General features: G+C 47.4%; 1 protein-coding gene across 7 annotated transcripts in view; it reads left to right on the top strand.

Annotated features, from left to right (window-relative positions):
* The window catches only part of HAO2 (hydroxyacid oxidase 2), a 64339-nt gene that overhangs the window by 28393 nt on the left and 21174 nt on the right, over window positions 1-14772 (top strand). Inside the window, exon 8 of one of the 7 annotated variants that reach the window (XM_019480099.1) lies at window positions 8192-8699. The exons of 5 other annotated variants lie outside the window; for them this stretch is intronic. In XM_019480099.1, coding sequence (XP_019335644.1) covers window positions 8192-8298 — 107 coding nt within the window. In that variant the 3' untranslated portion in view covers window positions 8299-8699. Of the gene's footprint in view, window positions 1-3886; window positions 4657-8191; window positions 8700-14772 lie in introns of those variants that run through there. One more of the 7 variants, XM_059720328.1, reaches the window with a different exon arrangement.

The raw sequence follows: 14772 nt of genomic DNA, 5'->3' as shown, positions 1-14772 counted from the left end.
TTTTAACTCTGCTCTTTCATATATAAAAATACATTACAATATTCACCGCTACATATATGAAATATTACTTTATTTTAGTCTTACTATATTGAAAGTCAGAGTACAGGTTGTGCCCAGGAGTATGATTGAGGAAAAAATGAATCAGTTGAACATAGTTTTGTGTTAGCCTGAAAGGCACACTATAGTGCAATGGTGGAGCATACAAAGTGACTGAGCATCATGTTTTTTGGGTTCTGAAAGCTCACTCTTGCCTCTGCCCTATAGTGCCACCCATTAATCATCAGATTACAACTCAGGCATTAGAATCTATGTGGTCCCCAATAAATTAAATGGATTTCTAACCACATTAGATTTAAGTTTTAAAGTTGTTTAGGGTGCCTACTTTCTATTCCTATTTCAAAATTCTATATTTATTTTAAGGCAGGATTCTGAGGTTGCTGAGAAGCCAGGCAGTTGAACTGGCAGGAAATAAAGCAGATTTCCATGGGAAACCTGTGTTCCTGCTTACATTCTATTGGAACTTTAACAAAATCAAACTGAGTGCATCAACACAAGATGCTTACTGAAGTTGCCTACTTAGCTTCACAGTAAAGCATCACTGTCTACATGAGCAGTGCTATTAGACAAATGGTAATATGGTGGCCACGCCAGACAAGAAAGCTGATATTTTTAACAGTTTCTTTGCCTCTGTTTTCCTGAACAGGGACCGGGATATCCCACCTACCAGAGGTAGGGACAATCTTGGGAATAGCTCTATCGAGCCTTTAGTCAGTGCAGATGTAGTTCAGGATCTTCTGGAAGGGCTAGACATTTTTAAATCTGCAGGTCCAGATGCCCTCCACCCAAGGGCATTGAGGGAGCTGGCAGGGGTCATCGTGGAGCCTTTGGCCCAGCTGTATGAGCATTCGTGGTCATCTGGCCAGGTGCTGGGGGATTGGAAACTGGCTAATGTGGTCCCTATTTTTAAGAAGGGGAGAAAGGAGGACCCAAGTAATTATAGACCTGTAAGCCTCACCTCGGTACTTGGGAAGCTCTTGGAGAGAATCATCAAGGAGCACATCTGTGGGGGGCCTGCAGGGGAGATCATGCTCAGGGGCAATCAGCATGGCTTCACCAAAGGCAGGTCCTGCCAGACCAACCTGATTGCCTTTTACGATCAGGTAACTAAATCCTTGGATGATGGTGTCACTGCGGACATAGTCTTTCTAGACTTTAAGAAGGCCTTTGACACTGTCTCTCACCCCATCCTCATCAATAAATTAAGTGACTGCAGTATTGATGCCTGCACAGTTGGATGGGTAAAAAATTGGCTGATGGGGCGCACCCAGAGAGTAGTGGTGGATGAGTTGTACTCAACCTAGCGATATGTGAGCAGTGGGGTACCCCAGGGCTCGGTCGTCGGGCCCGCACTGTTTAACATCTTCATCAGCGACTTGGACAAGGGGGTGGAAAGCACGCTGTCCAAGTTTGCTGATGACACTAAGATGTGGGGCGAGGTGGACACACTTGAAGGGAGAGAGAGGCTGCAAATAGATTTAGACAGACTACAAAAGTGGGCATACGAAAATAGGATGGGGTTCAACGTAGACAAATGCAGGGAGCTGCACCTTGGGAGAAGGAGTCCACGGCATACATACAGGCTGGGGAGTTCCCTTCTTGAAAGCACAGAGGCAGAAAGGGATCTTGGAGTCATTATTGACTCCAAGATGAACATGAGCCACCAATGCCAAACCATAGCCAGCAAGGCCAGCCATACCTTGTCATGTATCCAAAGGTGCATCTCAGGCCGGTCCAGAGAGGTGATACTTCCCCTCTATGCAACTTTGGTCAGGCCGCAGATGGAGTACTGCATCCAGTACTGGGCACCGCACTTCAAAAGGGATGTGGCCAGCCTGGAGAGGGTTCAGAGGAGGGCCACCCGCTTGGTGAGAGGGCAGCAGGACAGGCCCTATGAGGAGAGACTGAAGGACCTGAATCTGTTCAGCCTCAGCAAGAGGAGGCTGAGGGGGGACCTGGTAGCTGCCTACAAGCTCATCAAGGGGGATCAACAGCAAATAGGCAGAGCTCTTTTCTCCCCAGCACCACCTGGGGTGACGAGGAACAATGGTCATAAGCTGATGGAGAGTAGGTTTAGGTTGGAGATCAGAAGGCAATATTTTACAGTTAGGGTGGCCAAAATCTGGAACCAACTTCCCAGGGAAGTGGTCTTCGCCCCTACCTTGGGCATATTCAAGAGGAGGTTAGACGATCACCTGTCTGGGGTCTTGTGAACCCAGCATTCATTCCTGCCTGTGGCAGGGGGTCAGGCTAGATGATCTGTTCAGGTCCCTCCTGACCCTAGCTACTATGAAACTATGAAACTATAAAGACTGAACTAAACTAATTAACTGCTGTAGGATAGTATTGCCCAAAAAAAGTACTATTCTATGGCGGAGTTATTTACTCCACTGTAATGCACATATAGACAATTACTGAGGTGGGCTGGGGCACAAGGGTGCTATGGTTCAGGTAGTGTGAGCTAGCCCCACACTATAGTACCCTCATGCCCCAGGTAGCCCCTCCACAGCATGTTGAGCTGAGCAGGAGCAGCCCCGGGCTGGCAGGCTGACTGCCCGGGCCTCCTGCCAGCTCCTGCCAGCTGTGGCTGTACCACCCTGGCTCAACATGCTGTGGTCCTGAGCATGTAAATGCTGTGCTCAGGAGCAATAAACTCTGGTGCAAACTGTGCCAGAGTTTATTGCGTCAAATTAATTTTATTTGTAGACATGTCCACTGTTTCCATGACACCTTTTGTTTTCAACAATTCAGAAAATTCCAACAAAATATTTAGTCAAAGTGTTGCTTCTTTGAAACCTCAGAAATAAATATCTAACTTCAGTTTGGCCCAAAGTAAAAAGGTTTTAAATTATGATCACAGCTCTGGATAAATTACATTAATACCAGTGTCTGGCCAATTTTAGAGAGATCTGCGTGACATTTGATGCGCCAAAGAATGTGTTATTTTTTGCATTTACAAAATACTAAATGATCAGTTGTATCATATATAATACTTCTAGAGGGTTTTTTCTTCTTTTTTTTTTAATAATAAAATGAGTGGAAACATAGCCAGTCAAATGCACTTCAACATTTCCACTTGTTTACTTTAAAATTCTTGTCTAAGGTTCTGAGAACTGGATTGCCATCTTTTGGCACATTCCAGGCTCTGCTTTTTCTTTGTTATATTTTGTTGTAAAATCTAGTTATGTGGCTTACATACATTTGGGGAGAATCAAGTTATTACTTTAAAATAATAAATTAAAAAAATTGTTCAGTAGGTATCAAAATATTTGTGTATGAAAAGGTGTACTTTAATTTTGGTGCCTTTTTTGCCTTCTTCTAAAGCTCCATGTGTTTGACCATGCTTTAAAAACATGGAGCGCCTATATACAAACAGCAAGGCTGTTCTGACGTGCGGTAATTACAGTGTGTTGGAGCAGACTCGATTAATCAATTAATCGAGTCTGCTGGAGGGTAGTAATTATTGTGTACCAGCAGTCTCCAGCATCAGATGTATCAGCATCCCCACACTGAAAAATGGCGGCAGGGGCAGTTTAACTAAAGCTAATTCAAAGACCTTTAGTTAAAGTGCCTCTGCCATCATTTTTCAGCATGGGGACACTGATACACAAGACACTCCCGGCGCTTTTAATTAGAGGGGCTCTTGAAGCCACTCCAATTAAAGTGCTCCCCCCCTCCCCACCTACTCCCAGAGCATGTGTATAAGTGCCCATGGTTGAGATTGGCAGACAAGGTTCTTTGGGTGAATCTGATATCTTTTATTAGACCAATTTAAATAGTTGAAAAACAATTTTTAATCAAGCTTTTGGGTTCAAAAACCTTTCATCAGGCTAAGGAAGTTTCAGCGGTTGGTGTGTGGTCTTCCTGGATGGAATGAAAAGTAAAGAAGCCAGAGCCTCATCACCAAAAGCAAACTTCCTCAGGCCCAGAACACACCAAATGGATCCAGACTGTGCCATGACAAGAAATGCAAAACCAGCCAACACATCTCTACCACCCCCACTATTACTACACCCCACAACAGAGCTATCAGCGTCCCCGGATCTTACAGCTGCACCTCCAGAAATGTGATATATCTCATCCAAAGCACCAAATGCCCTGATGGAAAATACGTAGGCGAGACCAAAAAACAACTGCAAGCCAGAATGAATGCACACTGGAAATCTATCAAAGACAGAAATACCCAATTACCTGTGGGGGCACATTTCTCATAAGAAAACCACTCTCTCTCCAATCTCTCAGTCCTAATCCTCAAAGGAAACTTACACAACACTTCCCAGAGATGAGCCTATGAACTCCACTTCATCAACCTCCTGGATACTAAAAATCATGGACTAAATATTGACATTGGATTTATGACACATTATAACCTGCCTGACATCTGACTCCCCAGGTACTTCTCCACTATTCATCCCCCTTCCCTCCCCCCTACCCAGCCTGCCTCTCACCCATTGACTCCTCAATCTACATCTTCACTGACTGCCTGTCTTGTATGCATACCAGCCCAGCCTCTGGCTTCTTTACTTTTCATTCCATCCAGGAAGAGCACACACCAGCTGCTGAAATTTCCTTAGCCTGACAAAGGGTTTTTGAACCTGAAAGCTTGTTTTAAAATTGTTTTCCAAGTATTTAAGTTGGTCTAATAAAAGATATCAGATTCACCCAAAGAACCTTGTCTGCCTATGTCCTTAGACCAACACGGCTACAACCTACACCCCTGTAACATGGTTGAGATTTATATTTTCTAATTTAAAAGCCTATTTCAGTATGAGATTGTAAGCTTAAAGTGAACCATGAATCATTTGGAAATTTTACCCAAGATTTAAAAACTGGATTATATTGCTGCAATCATCTTCACCTTTATTGCATATACCTCCTGTCTCTTTTTTATCTTCATCAGCTGTCTCTAATGGTTTGCATTAAATAGGCGCATCTACATGTGCAATTAATGTGCATGAATAAACTGATATCGCAGGTATTGAACACATTACAGATGAACCTAGTTAATATAAATCACCATCTTTAATTTATACCAGCTGAAGTTTTTGCAAATGGCAAGACAGACTCTTTTGGAATAATACTAATATTAATACTACTACTACTACTACTGCTACTACTACTAAAAACCTAAATGCCTAGACATCTATAAACAAGGCCTTCCAGAGGGGCCCTCCTTCAGTGACTCCTCCTCAGGGCTGGGCCAGTGGAGGGTCCAGCAGCCCCCATGTGCTTGAGTAAATGTGGCCCCCATGGACTGGCTCCCTGGGAGCCAGGAACCAGTCCAGCTTCCACATGCAGGCAACCCCAGATCATCAATTATGTTTGGTCATGCCAACTCACTGAGCCCACAGGGCCTTCACCTTGATGTGGCACTGCCTCCTGGACAACTCGTGGCAGCACTTCTGCATGTGGGTTGCCATGTTCTCACAAATGTGTACATTTGCCCAGGTGCCCTGGCCAAACTGTCTCAGAACCTCAGCCTTACTCCAAACCACAATGAAGTCAACAGTCTCCCCTGCCACCCAGTTTGGGTCCCAGGCTGCTCTCTCCAGGGTCAGGGATGCTGCCATCAGTGTTGCTGCCTCTGCCAGGGACTCCAGGTGCCATTGGGTCCAGGCACATAGCCATAGGTGTGCAGCATGGTGCCCAGGGGGCAGGCAGCTGCAGACACAGGCCCTGGGAGGCAGGCCAGGGACCTACAGGACTGATGGAGTCCTGTAAGCCCCAGGTCCTTTTCTACAAAACTGCTGTTTAATCAACCAGTCCCCTGGCTATAGCAATGCATGGAATTCTTCATTCCTAAGTGCAGGACTTAGCACTTGCCCTTCTTGAACCTCATAAGATTTCTTTGGCCCAATCCTCCAATTTGCCTAGGTCACTCTGAACCCTAGCCCCAACCTCCGGTGTATTTACTACTCCCCACATCTTGGTGCCATCTGTGAACCTGTTGAGGGTGCTATCCATCCCATCTTTCAAATTGTTAATGAAGATATTGAACAAAGCCCCAGGACCAACCCCTGGGGTACTCCACTTGAAACTGGCTGCCAGCTAGACACTGGGCCATTTATTACTACCCACTAAACACAACAATCTAGCAGTTTTCTGTCCACTTTACAGTCCATTCATCCAAACCATTCTTCCTCAGCTTGCTTGCAAGAACACCATGGGAGATGGTCCACTGCTTTCCCCACGTCCACAGAGCCAGTTATCTCATCATAGAAAACTATTGGGTTGGTCAGACATGACTTGCCCTTGGTGAATCCACGCTGACTGTTCCAAGTCATCTTCTTGTCCTCCAAGTGCTTAGAAATGGAGTCTTTGAGGACCTGCTCCATGATTTTTCCAGGGACTGAGGTGAGGCTGACCAGTCTATAGTTCCCCAGATCCTCCTTCTTCCCTTTCTTAAAGATGGATTGCCCATTTCCAATCCTCTGGGACCTCCCCCAGGTCATAAGTTTTCAAAGATAATGGCCAGTGGCTCTGTAATCACATCAGCCACCCTGTAATCCCTTAGCACCCTCAGATGCATTGCATCCAGCCCCATGCACTTGTACACATCCAGATTTTCTAAATACAGGCAACCCCCACTTAATGCTGTTTAGCTTAGCACTATTTCGCTATAGCGTTCATTTCACTTTGATACCCATTTTCACTTAGCGGTCCAGGTTTCACTATGACAGTCATGGGTATTGGGCAGGGGGCATCGGCAGTGCACAGCTTTATCACCATCTTGCTTCATCAAAAACTTTTGTGCTCTGTGTTTTTTCATGCTCTTTTGTGCTTGTGTCACCATCTTGCTTCATTTTTTGAGTTACACCATGAGTCAGAAACATGCAACTGACTCTGAGAGTGCAAGTGCTGAGGAAAAACAGCACAAAAGCATAGCTTAAATTGGATGTTCTGAAGTGAACTGAAGCAGGGGAACACCAGAATGAGGTCTGTAGAGCATTGAATTTGGCTAGGTCAACTGTTTGGACCATATTGAAAAATAAAGACAAAGTGTGGTAGAATTGTAACTCCTTTGAATGCTTTGAAACTGAGTAGGAGTAGGGCTCCAGTTATGTTAGAAATGGAGAGGCTGTTAAGTGTGTGGATTGAGGATACAACTCAACACCTTGAGTATGCTGTTTATTCAGAAGAAGGGTTTCTGCATGATGATTACAGAAAAATTTGCCTGAGGGGTCTGCTTCAGAACTTTTTTATGCAAGTAAGGGGTAGTTCAAAAGATTTAAGAGGCGGAGCCACTGGCATAATGTTGCTATTCAGGGGAGGCTACCAGTGCTGACACCCAAGCAGCTTCCAGTTATAGAAATAAATTTATGGAAATTATTGAGGGGGGTTATAGAAGTCTCCAGTGCTGATGAGACAGGCCTCTTCTGGAAGAGGATTCCTTCTAGGACCTACATTTCTAGGGAGGAGAAGTCAATGCCAGGTTTCAAGGTATCCAAGGATCAACTTACTTTATTGCTTGGTGGTAATGCTGCAGGGGATTTTAAATTGAAACCATTGCTTGTATACCACTCACAAAACTCCAGGGCTTTCACAGGGTATCTTAAAAGCAATCTGGCAGTCATTTGGAAGTCTAACAAGAAGGCCTGGGTGAGGATATCAGTCTTTCAGAGTTGGTTCAGGGATTATTTTTGTTCTACTTTTGAGAAATATTGTGCTGAGAACAATCTGTCCCACAAGGCACTTCTCATTTTAGACAATGCACCAGGGCATGCTACCACACTTGATGACCTGAGTGATAATGTAAAAGTTGTTTTCCTGCCCCCAAATACCACCTCCATCATACAGCCAATGTCATTGCTGCCTTTAAGTCTTATTACATAAGGAAAACATTTGTCCAGGCAGTCAGGGCTACAGAAGGAGAGGGTGCTCCGACCCTAAAAGAATTTTGGAAGGGCTATAATATCCACAAGACAATATATATCATTTCAAGTGCCTGGGATGAAGTTGCCTCCAAAACAATGAATGGTGCCTGGCAAAAGCTTTAGGCAGACTGTGTCCAGGATTCCCAAGCGGTTGAGGAACCAGTGGTGACAATTTAGGAGAATATCATTGAGCTTGGCAGGAAAATTGGATTTGATTAACTTGAACCTGGGGACATTCAGGAGTTGATCAATTCCAACAGGGAGGAACCTCACTCAAATAGAACAGCAGAGAAGCCATGAAGAGGAGGAAGATACTGAGGAAGATGTTCAACCAGCAAGTGCCTTAACCAGCAAAGGCATAGCTTAAGCTTTCAAACATCCTGAAGATTTTCTTTCCTGCTTTGATGAGAATGACCCTGACATGCAGCGCAGTTCTGCATTTGCAAGAGGAATTAACAGTGAAGTCAATTGTTACAGGCTGCTTTAGGATGAAAAGAAGCCGAAAGTGCAATTATCAATGGGTTCCTTCTTCAGGAAGTGCACGCCTCCTGCTTCAACCCGTGCAGCCAGCCCTCAAAAAAATCCTCAGCCAAGTGCTTCAAAATCTCCTGAAACTGACACTAACCCTGACAGCTCTGATTCTGAGTTCTGAAAGAAGCCCAAAGAGCAAAAAGTGAAAGTGTATCTGTGCATACAGTTCATTACTTTATTTTGTAATTTTATACATCATTTCAAAGTTCAAAGTGTTAAATAAAGTATTTATATACAGTTACATGTCTGAATTGATTTTATAGTACTAGTGGGGGATTTCAGTGATTTTATAGTATGAGTGGGGAACTTCGGGAATGAATTATCTCTATTTAGATTCATTCCTATGGGAAAATTGGTTTCACTTAACAACGTTTTGCTTAGCGCTCGGTTTTTCCAGAACCAATTAAGAGCGCTAAGTGGGGGTTGCCTGTAGTCCCTAACCTGTTCTTTCACCACTGAAGGCTGCTCACCTTCTCCCCCAACTGTACTGCTAGGTGCAGTAGTCTGGGAGCTGACCTTGCTTGTGAAGACTGAGATAAAAAAGGCACTTCAGCCTTTTCCTCCTCATCTGCAACTAAGTTGCCTCCCCCTTTCAGTAAGGGACCCACACTTTCCCTGACCTTCCTCTTGTTGCTAACATACTTGTAGAAACATTTCTTGTTAACCTTTGTGTCCCTTGCTAGCTGCATCTCCAATTGCACTTTGGCCTTCCTGACTTTATCTCTGCATGCCCCAGCAATACTCTTATATTTCTAGTTGTTTGTCCAAGCTTCCACTTCTTGTAAATTCCTTTTTGTGTTTAATCTCACTGAGGAGTTCTCTGCTGAGACAAGCTGGTCACTTGCCACAATTACTATTTTTCCTGCACATTGGGATGGCTTGATCCTGCACCCTCAATAAGGTTTCTTTAAAATACAACCAGTTTTCCTTGACTCCTCTCCACATCAGACTGGCCTCCCAGGTGATCCTGCCCATCAGTGCCCTGAGTCAGTCAAAGTATGTTTTCCTGAAGTCCAGGGTCCATACTCTGCTGCTCTCCTTTCTTCCTTTTGTCAGGATTGTGAACTCGATCATCTCATGGTCACTGCTGCCCAACTTGCCATCCACTTCTCATCCCCCACCAATTCTTCCTTGTTTGTGAGCTGTAGGCCAAGAAGAGCACAGCCCCTAGTTGGTCTCTCCACCAGTTGAACCAAGAAGTTGTCTCCAACACTCTCCAAAACCTTCCTGGATAGCTTCTGCACTGCTTCCCTCCTCCAGGAGATGTTAGAGTGATTGAAGTCCCCCATGAGAACCAAGGCCTGTGATCTGGAAACTTCTGCTAGTTGTCTGAAGAAAACCTCATCTACCTCATCCTCCTGGTCTGGGGGTCTATAACAAACGCCCATCACAACATCACCCTTGTTGCTCTCCCCTCTAACATTAACCCAGAGACTTTCAACAGCAACTCCTCCTCCTCTTCTCCCCTGCCTGTCCTTCCTGAATAGTTTGTACCCATCCATAACAGTGCTCCAGTCATGTGAGCTATCCCACCAAGTGTCTGTTATTCTAATCGCATCATCCTTCATTGACTGTGTGAGGACTTCCAATTTTTCCTGTTTGTTTCCCAGGCTCTGTGCATTTGTGTACAGGCATCTGAGGTGACTAAATGATTGCCCTACTTTCTCAGGAAGAATGAGGCCTCCCCAGTTGCCCCCTCCTGCTTGTGCTTCCTCCGGGTCCCTTGTTTCTCTGCTTCCCTCAGGGCTTTGTTCTCCAACCCCCAATGAACCTAGTTGAAAGCCCTCCTCACTCGGTTCAGGAGCCTGTCTGTGAAAAAGTTCTCTCCTTTCTTTGTCAGGTGTATCATGTCTCTCCCCAGCAATTATTCTTAGAACAACATCCCATGTTCAAAGAAACTGAATGCTTGCTGGCAACACCACCTGTGAGCCATACATTGATCTGGAGGATGTGTCCACTCCTGCCATGGCCCTTCCCCTTGACCAGAATAAGAACATGACCCATGTCTCTGTCCTCTTCACCCTTGCACCCAGAGCCCTGTAGTCACTCTTCATCTGCTCAGGGTCACCCCTGGCAGTATCATTGGTGCCCACATGGATGAGCAGCATGGGGTAGTAGTCAGGGGGTCAGGTGAGTCTCGGTAATCCTTCGAGAGAACTTGGATCCAGGGTCCAGGTAAGCAGCAGACTTCCCAGGACAACAGGTCAGGCTGGCAGATGGATCCCTCCATCCCTCACAGAAGGGAGTCTCCAACCACCACCACCCATTGCTTCCTCTTTTTGGTCTCCATCCTCCCCACCTTGGGGTTTCCTGGCCTGGCCTCTTCCACCAATGGATTGCACTCCTCCTCCTCTGTTGCTAGCACTCCATATCTGTTCTCCAGGCAAACCACTGAACATGGGGATATGACTTCTTGCTGATAGAAGATACAAGCTTCCAGCTCCACCTTCCTGGGAGTCCATGCCTTCTTCCTTTTCTAGCACCACCCCTGGCAGTCCTTCCTCCACAGTCCTGGAGGTTTCGTCCTGCACAGAATCAATGAAGTCCTCATGGCGAAAGATACTTCAGAGCCTTGCCTACCTCCTCCTGTAGCTCTCTTGCCTTCTCCATGAGGGACACCACCAAAAGGCACCACTCAAATTGCAGGCACTCCCCCACCTGGCTGACACTGGAAGGAATCTGGAAATTGCAGTCTGCACAGCACCAAACCAGGACCTGGGTGGAAGCCTCAACAGTGTGTGGTCCTGCCTGGACAGACATCTCATAGGTGGAAGCAAAGGAAGTGCTGGAAGTGGCAGTGGCTCTAGGAATTCAGTATCCTCCAGTCATGTCTCTGGGTTTTTTAATCTGTTGCCTCTCACTTCTTGCCTCTGTTTCCAAGCAGACCTTCCCTAGCAAACTCCTCTGTAGCTGGCCTGTTTGCTGTTCCTTGATCTGAAGGGTTCCCTTTTCCCTGCAACCTCTTTCCTCTCAGCAAGCTTTCAGTGAAGAAATGAGAGAGTTTCCAAGCAAACTCCCTAGCAAGCTCTCCCTTGCGCTGGACTCTAATTGAACAAGGGACTTAAGTCTTGGTCTAACAGCTGCCTTTTAGCTGCTAAAATAAAACTTTGTAGGTTAGTCAGTCCTAATTACATATACAAAAAATAATTTTACCTTTCAGGCTCCCGTTTAAAGAGGCGGGTGGCAAACTGACCTGCAAACTGACTAGCAATCTGCTTGCAAACTGTCCTGTTTGCTTCTTCCTGTTTGCTGCTTCCATGGTTGCTTTGACTGTGTCCTTATACACTAGAAAAGAACTCACTTTAATTCAGACAGACAAAAAGATTTACCATTTAGAAACAACTCATCAAACTCAGCAAACCGGGCATTAAAATTATTGAAACTTAATGAAATATAGATCAACACCTATTTGGTAGTCATACTGTAGACCTGTGTCTGCTATCCTCCCCCTCTTTCCTCAGGACTTGCCTGCCATGACTAAGGAGATGGAAATAGACTTGATATTAATCCCTGAGGGGAGGGGTGGGAAACACCAGACCACCCAGTGAATTGTTTCAACAAGTGCCTATTTTATCTAAGTGGTTACAAGGTGTAAGACCATGCTAATTGCCTCAATAGTGTGGGGGCGGCTGGATCACCACTTGGTTGATTTTAGCCTCTCTGCTGCTCCGATGCCAGTCATGGAGGGCTCTCCGCGGCTCCAGCCGAGCCGGTTGTCTCTGAAGCCTGTTCTCCGGGGTCGTGCTCCTCAATCTTCCCCTCCTGGCATCTGGCCTGCCAGCTGCTAGCCCTGGTGGAGCTTCTTCACCACTCCGCCCCCAGTCATGGCTGTCTTCCCACTGCTTCGGACACCAACCAACAGTCCCAGGGAATTGACCTTTGAGAGATCACATTCCCCATCTCCCCAAGGTCTTGCTGGCCAGTATCCAGCCACTGGCTCTTCAGTAAGTGTTCCACCCCCCCGCCTCATCGGTCTAGGGTTGTTTCCTCATGTTCCCATTTGTGGCATCCCTTGCACTCCAAGTGGCTCCACTGTAACAGCTTCTTCTTCTCTCCAGTGCCCCGAGGGCACTGTCTTATATCTCACCCCACCTTTTATGTATGGTGATAGTCATTATCCCCTCATCTTCTCCTGGTGTGCCAATCTCCCCCTCGCTGTGTCCCAGCTGCCCTATTTACCCTTGCCTAGGCTTTACCCTTAGTAACGGGGGTTCCACCCAAGACCCCTGTTACACATATAGTCAAGCAAGCACTGCACTTAAAACTTGGCACAACTGGCTTAGTTCCAGGGGTGACTGGTGCCACCTTTGTTGGGGGGGCATGTACCGCCCTTGCAACCAGTCCCACTGACCAAAGGGGGAGTCCCCCACAGGCAATCCTGCAGTCCAGGAGATGGGGGGTCTCCTGGGCAATCTCATGACAGCCGATCACTGTGGACAATCACTGCGCTCACTGCAGCCGCTTCCAGGAGTGGCTGCAGCCGCTTCTGGGAGCAAGCACAGGCCGATCACTGCAGCCACTCCCAGAAGTGGCCACAGCCACTCCCAAAAGCAGGTGCAATGATTGTGGCTGTCAGCTAGCACTTGCTGGGGGGGCACCGGTGCTCATCCCTGCCCCCCCTGCCCCTATCCTAAGTGGCAAGTGCACCCATCAGGGGGTGCACCGGAACTCAGAGGGTGCATGACTCAGTGGTGCACATAGGGAGTGCACCCCCATTGCACTCCCTACGTGTCACCACTGCTTAGTTCCAACATTTTAGTACATAATGGGCACATCTACAAGAGTTGCTTTACTGCACAGTAGACTAATCGACTGTGCAGTAAAGCATCACTATGTAACTGTATGCTGAGCTACTGCATAATAAAATAGGCTAATGAGCAGTAAACCTACTACCTTTATTTACAGTTAGTAGATTTACTGTGCATTAGCTAATGTGCAGTAGTGCATGTGTAGATACTGACTGGGAGAAAATTTGCTCCCAATCAGCCAGACCAGCAAGGGCCCAGCCTCCTGCAGATAGAAGAGCAACATGGCTGGGAGTCCCTCCAACCACAGAACAGGGACAGATCTTTAGCATTCTTGAGCTGGCCTTTAGGCTCCTGGCTTGACCCCTGGGGCTAAGTCAGCTGATGCCTGCCCCTGGCCACTGTGTGTTGGTTTGGTGAGTATGTGCTGGCTGCAGCAATACTGCGGAGCCCCAGACTGACCTCCAGGCTGCTGCTCCCTAGCCTCTGAGCACCATGATCCTGTGCTACAGGCATGTGCCAGCTCCTAGGTCTTGCAGGCCACTGGCCTGACCCTCAAGACCTGTGCCTGCAGCTGCCTGGAGTCTGGGCACCATGCCCCTCTGCTCTGGGTATGTGTCCAGACCCAATGGCACCTGGAGACCCTGCCAGAAGCAGCAAAGGTAATGGAAGTGTCCCTGACCCTGGGGAGAGCACCCCAAGGCCCAAACTAGGTGGCAGAGGAGACCACCAACCTCACTGAAGTTGGGGGGGGGGGGGGGCAAGGTACAGAGACAGTTTGGCCAAGGCACCCAGCCAAACATCCACATTTATGAGAAGATGGCAGCCCGCATGTGGGAGCATGGCCACAATTGTTCCGGGCAGCAGTGCCACATCAAGATGAAGGCCTCGCAGGCTCAGTGTGTCTGTGTGACAGACCATAATCACTGGCCCAGGGTTGCCCTCAGGGCCATGCCCTGCAGGAGTCCCATGGACCCAGGCCACAAGAAACACATATACTTGAGCACAGACAGGCTGCCAGACCCCCCGCTGTGGACTAGTCATGAGAAGGACTCACTGAAGGAGGGCCCCTCAGGCCAGAAGCAAAAGCAATCGACATACTCCTCACCCTTGGCCTCATCCTCCAGTATGGGTAGTCTGGCCCAGCACCTGCCTCAGCAATATGGATGTGCACCTGCAGGGGGAGGACAGTCAAGAGATGGCCCCACTCACAGCCAGCTCCAGATCTTTCCCAGAGGAGGATCTTTCCCAATACATGTGTGGCCAGGCACTGGGCCTCCACACCCTGGCACCCCACAGGCACCTGGACCACCTTCCCACTGCCAGGCTCAGAGCTTGACTGCCAGGACTTCCTGCTACACCCAGCCAGTAAACCCCACATAGAGAGGAGGATTCGAGAGGGAGGGGAGCTTCTAAGGAGCAGGTCAGAACAGGGGTGCAGAACCTGGGGTGTGGTGCTGGGCTGCAGTAGGCCCCTCCTTGACAGAGCAGCAGCGTGCAGCGGAGGGCCCCCCCCCCCCCATGGGTGGGGAGGGCAGCAATAGCAGCAGCAGCCCAAGGCAGGA

The sequence above is a fragment of the Alligator mississippiensis genome, chromosome 1 (genome assembly GCF_030867095.1).
Source record: "Alligator mississippiensis isolate rAllMis1 chromosome 1, rAllMis1, whole genome shotgun sequence".
NCBI classification, from domain to species: Eukaryota; Metazoa; Chordata; order Crocodylia; family Alligatoridae; genus Alligator; species Alligator mississippiensis.
Note: the sequence above shows the minus strand (reverse complement) of the source record. Positions and strands in the feature narration are given on the sequence as shown.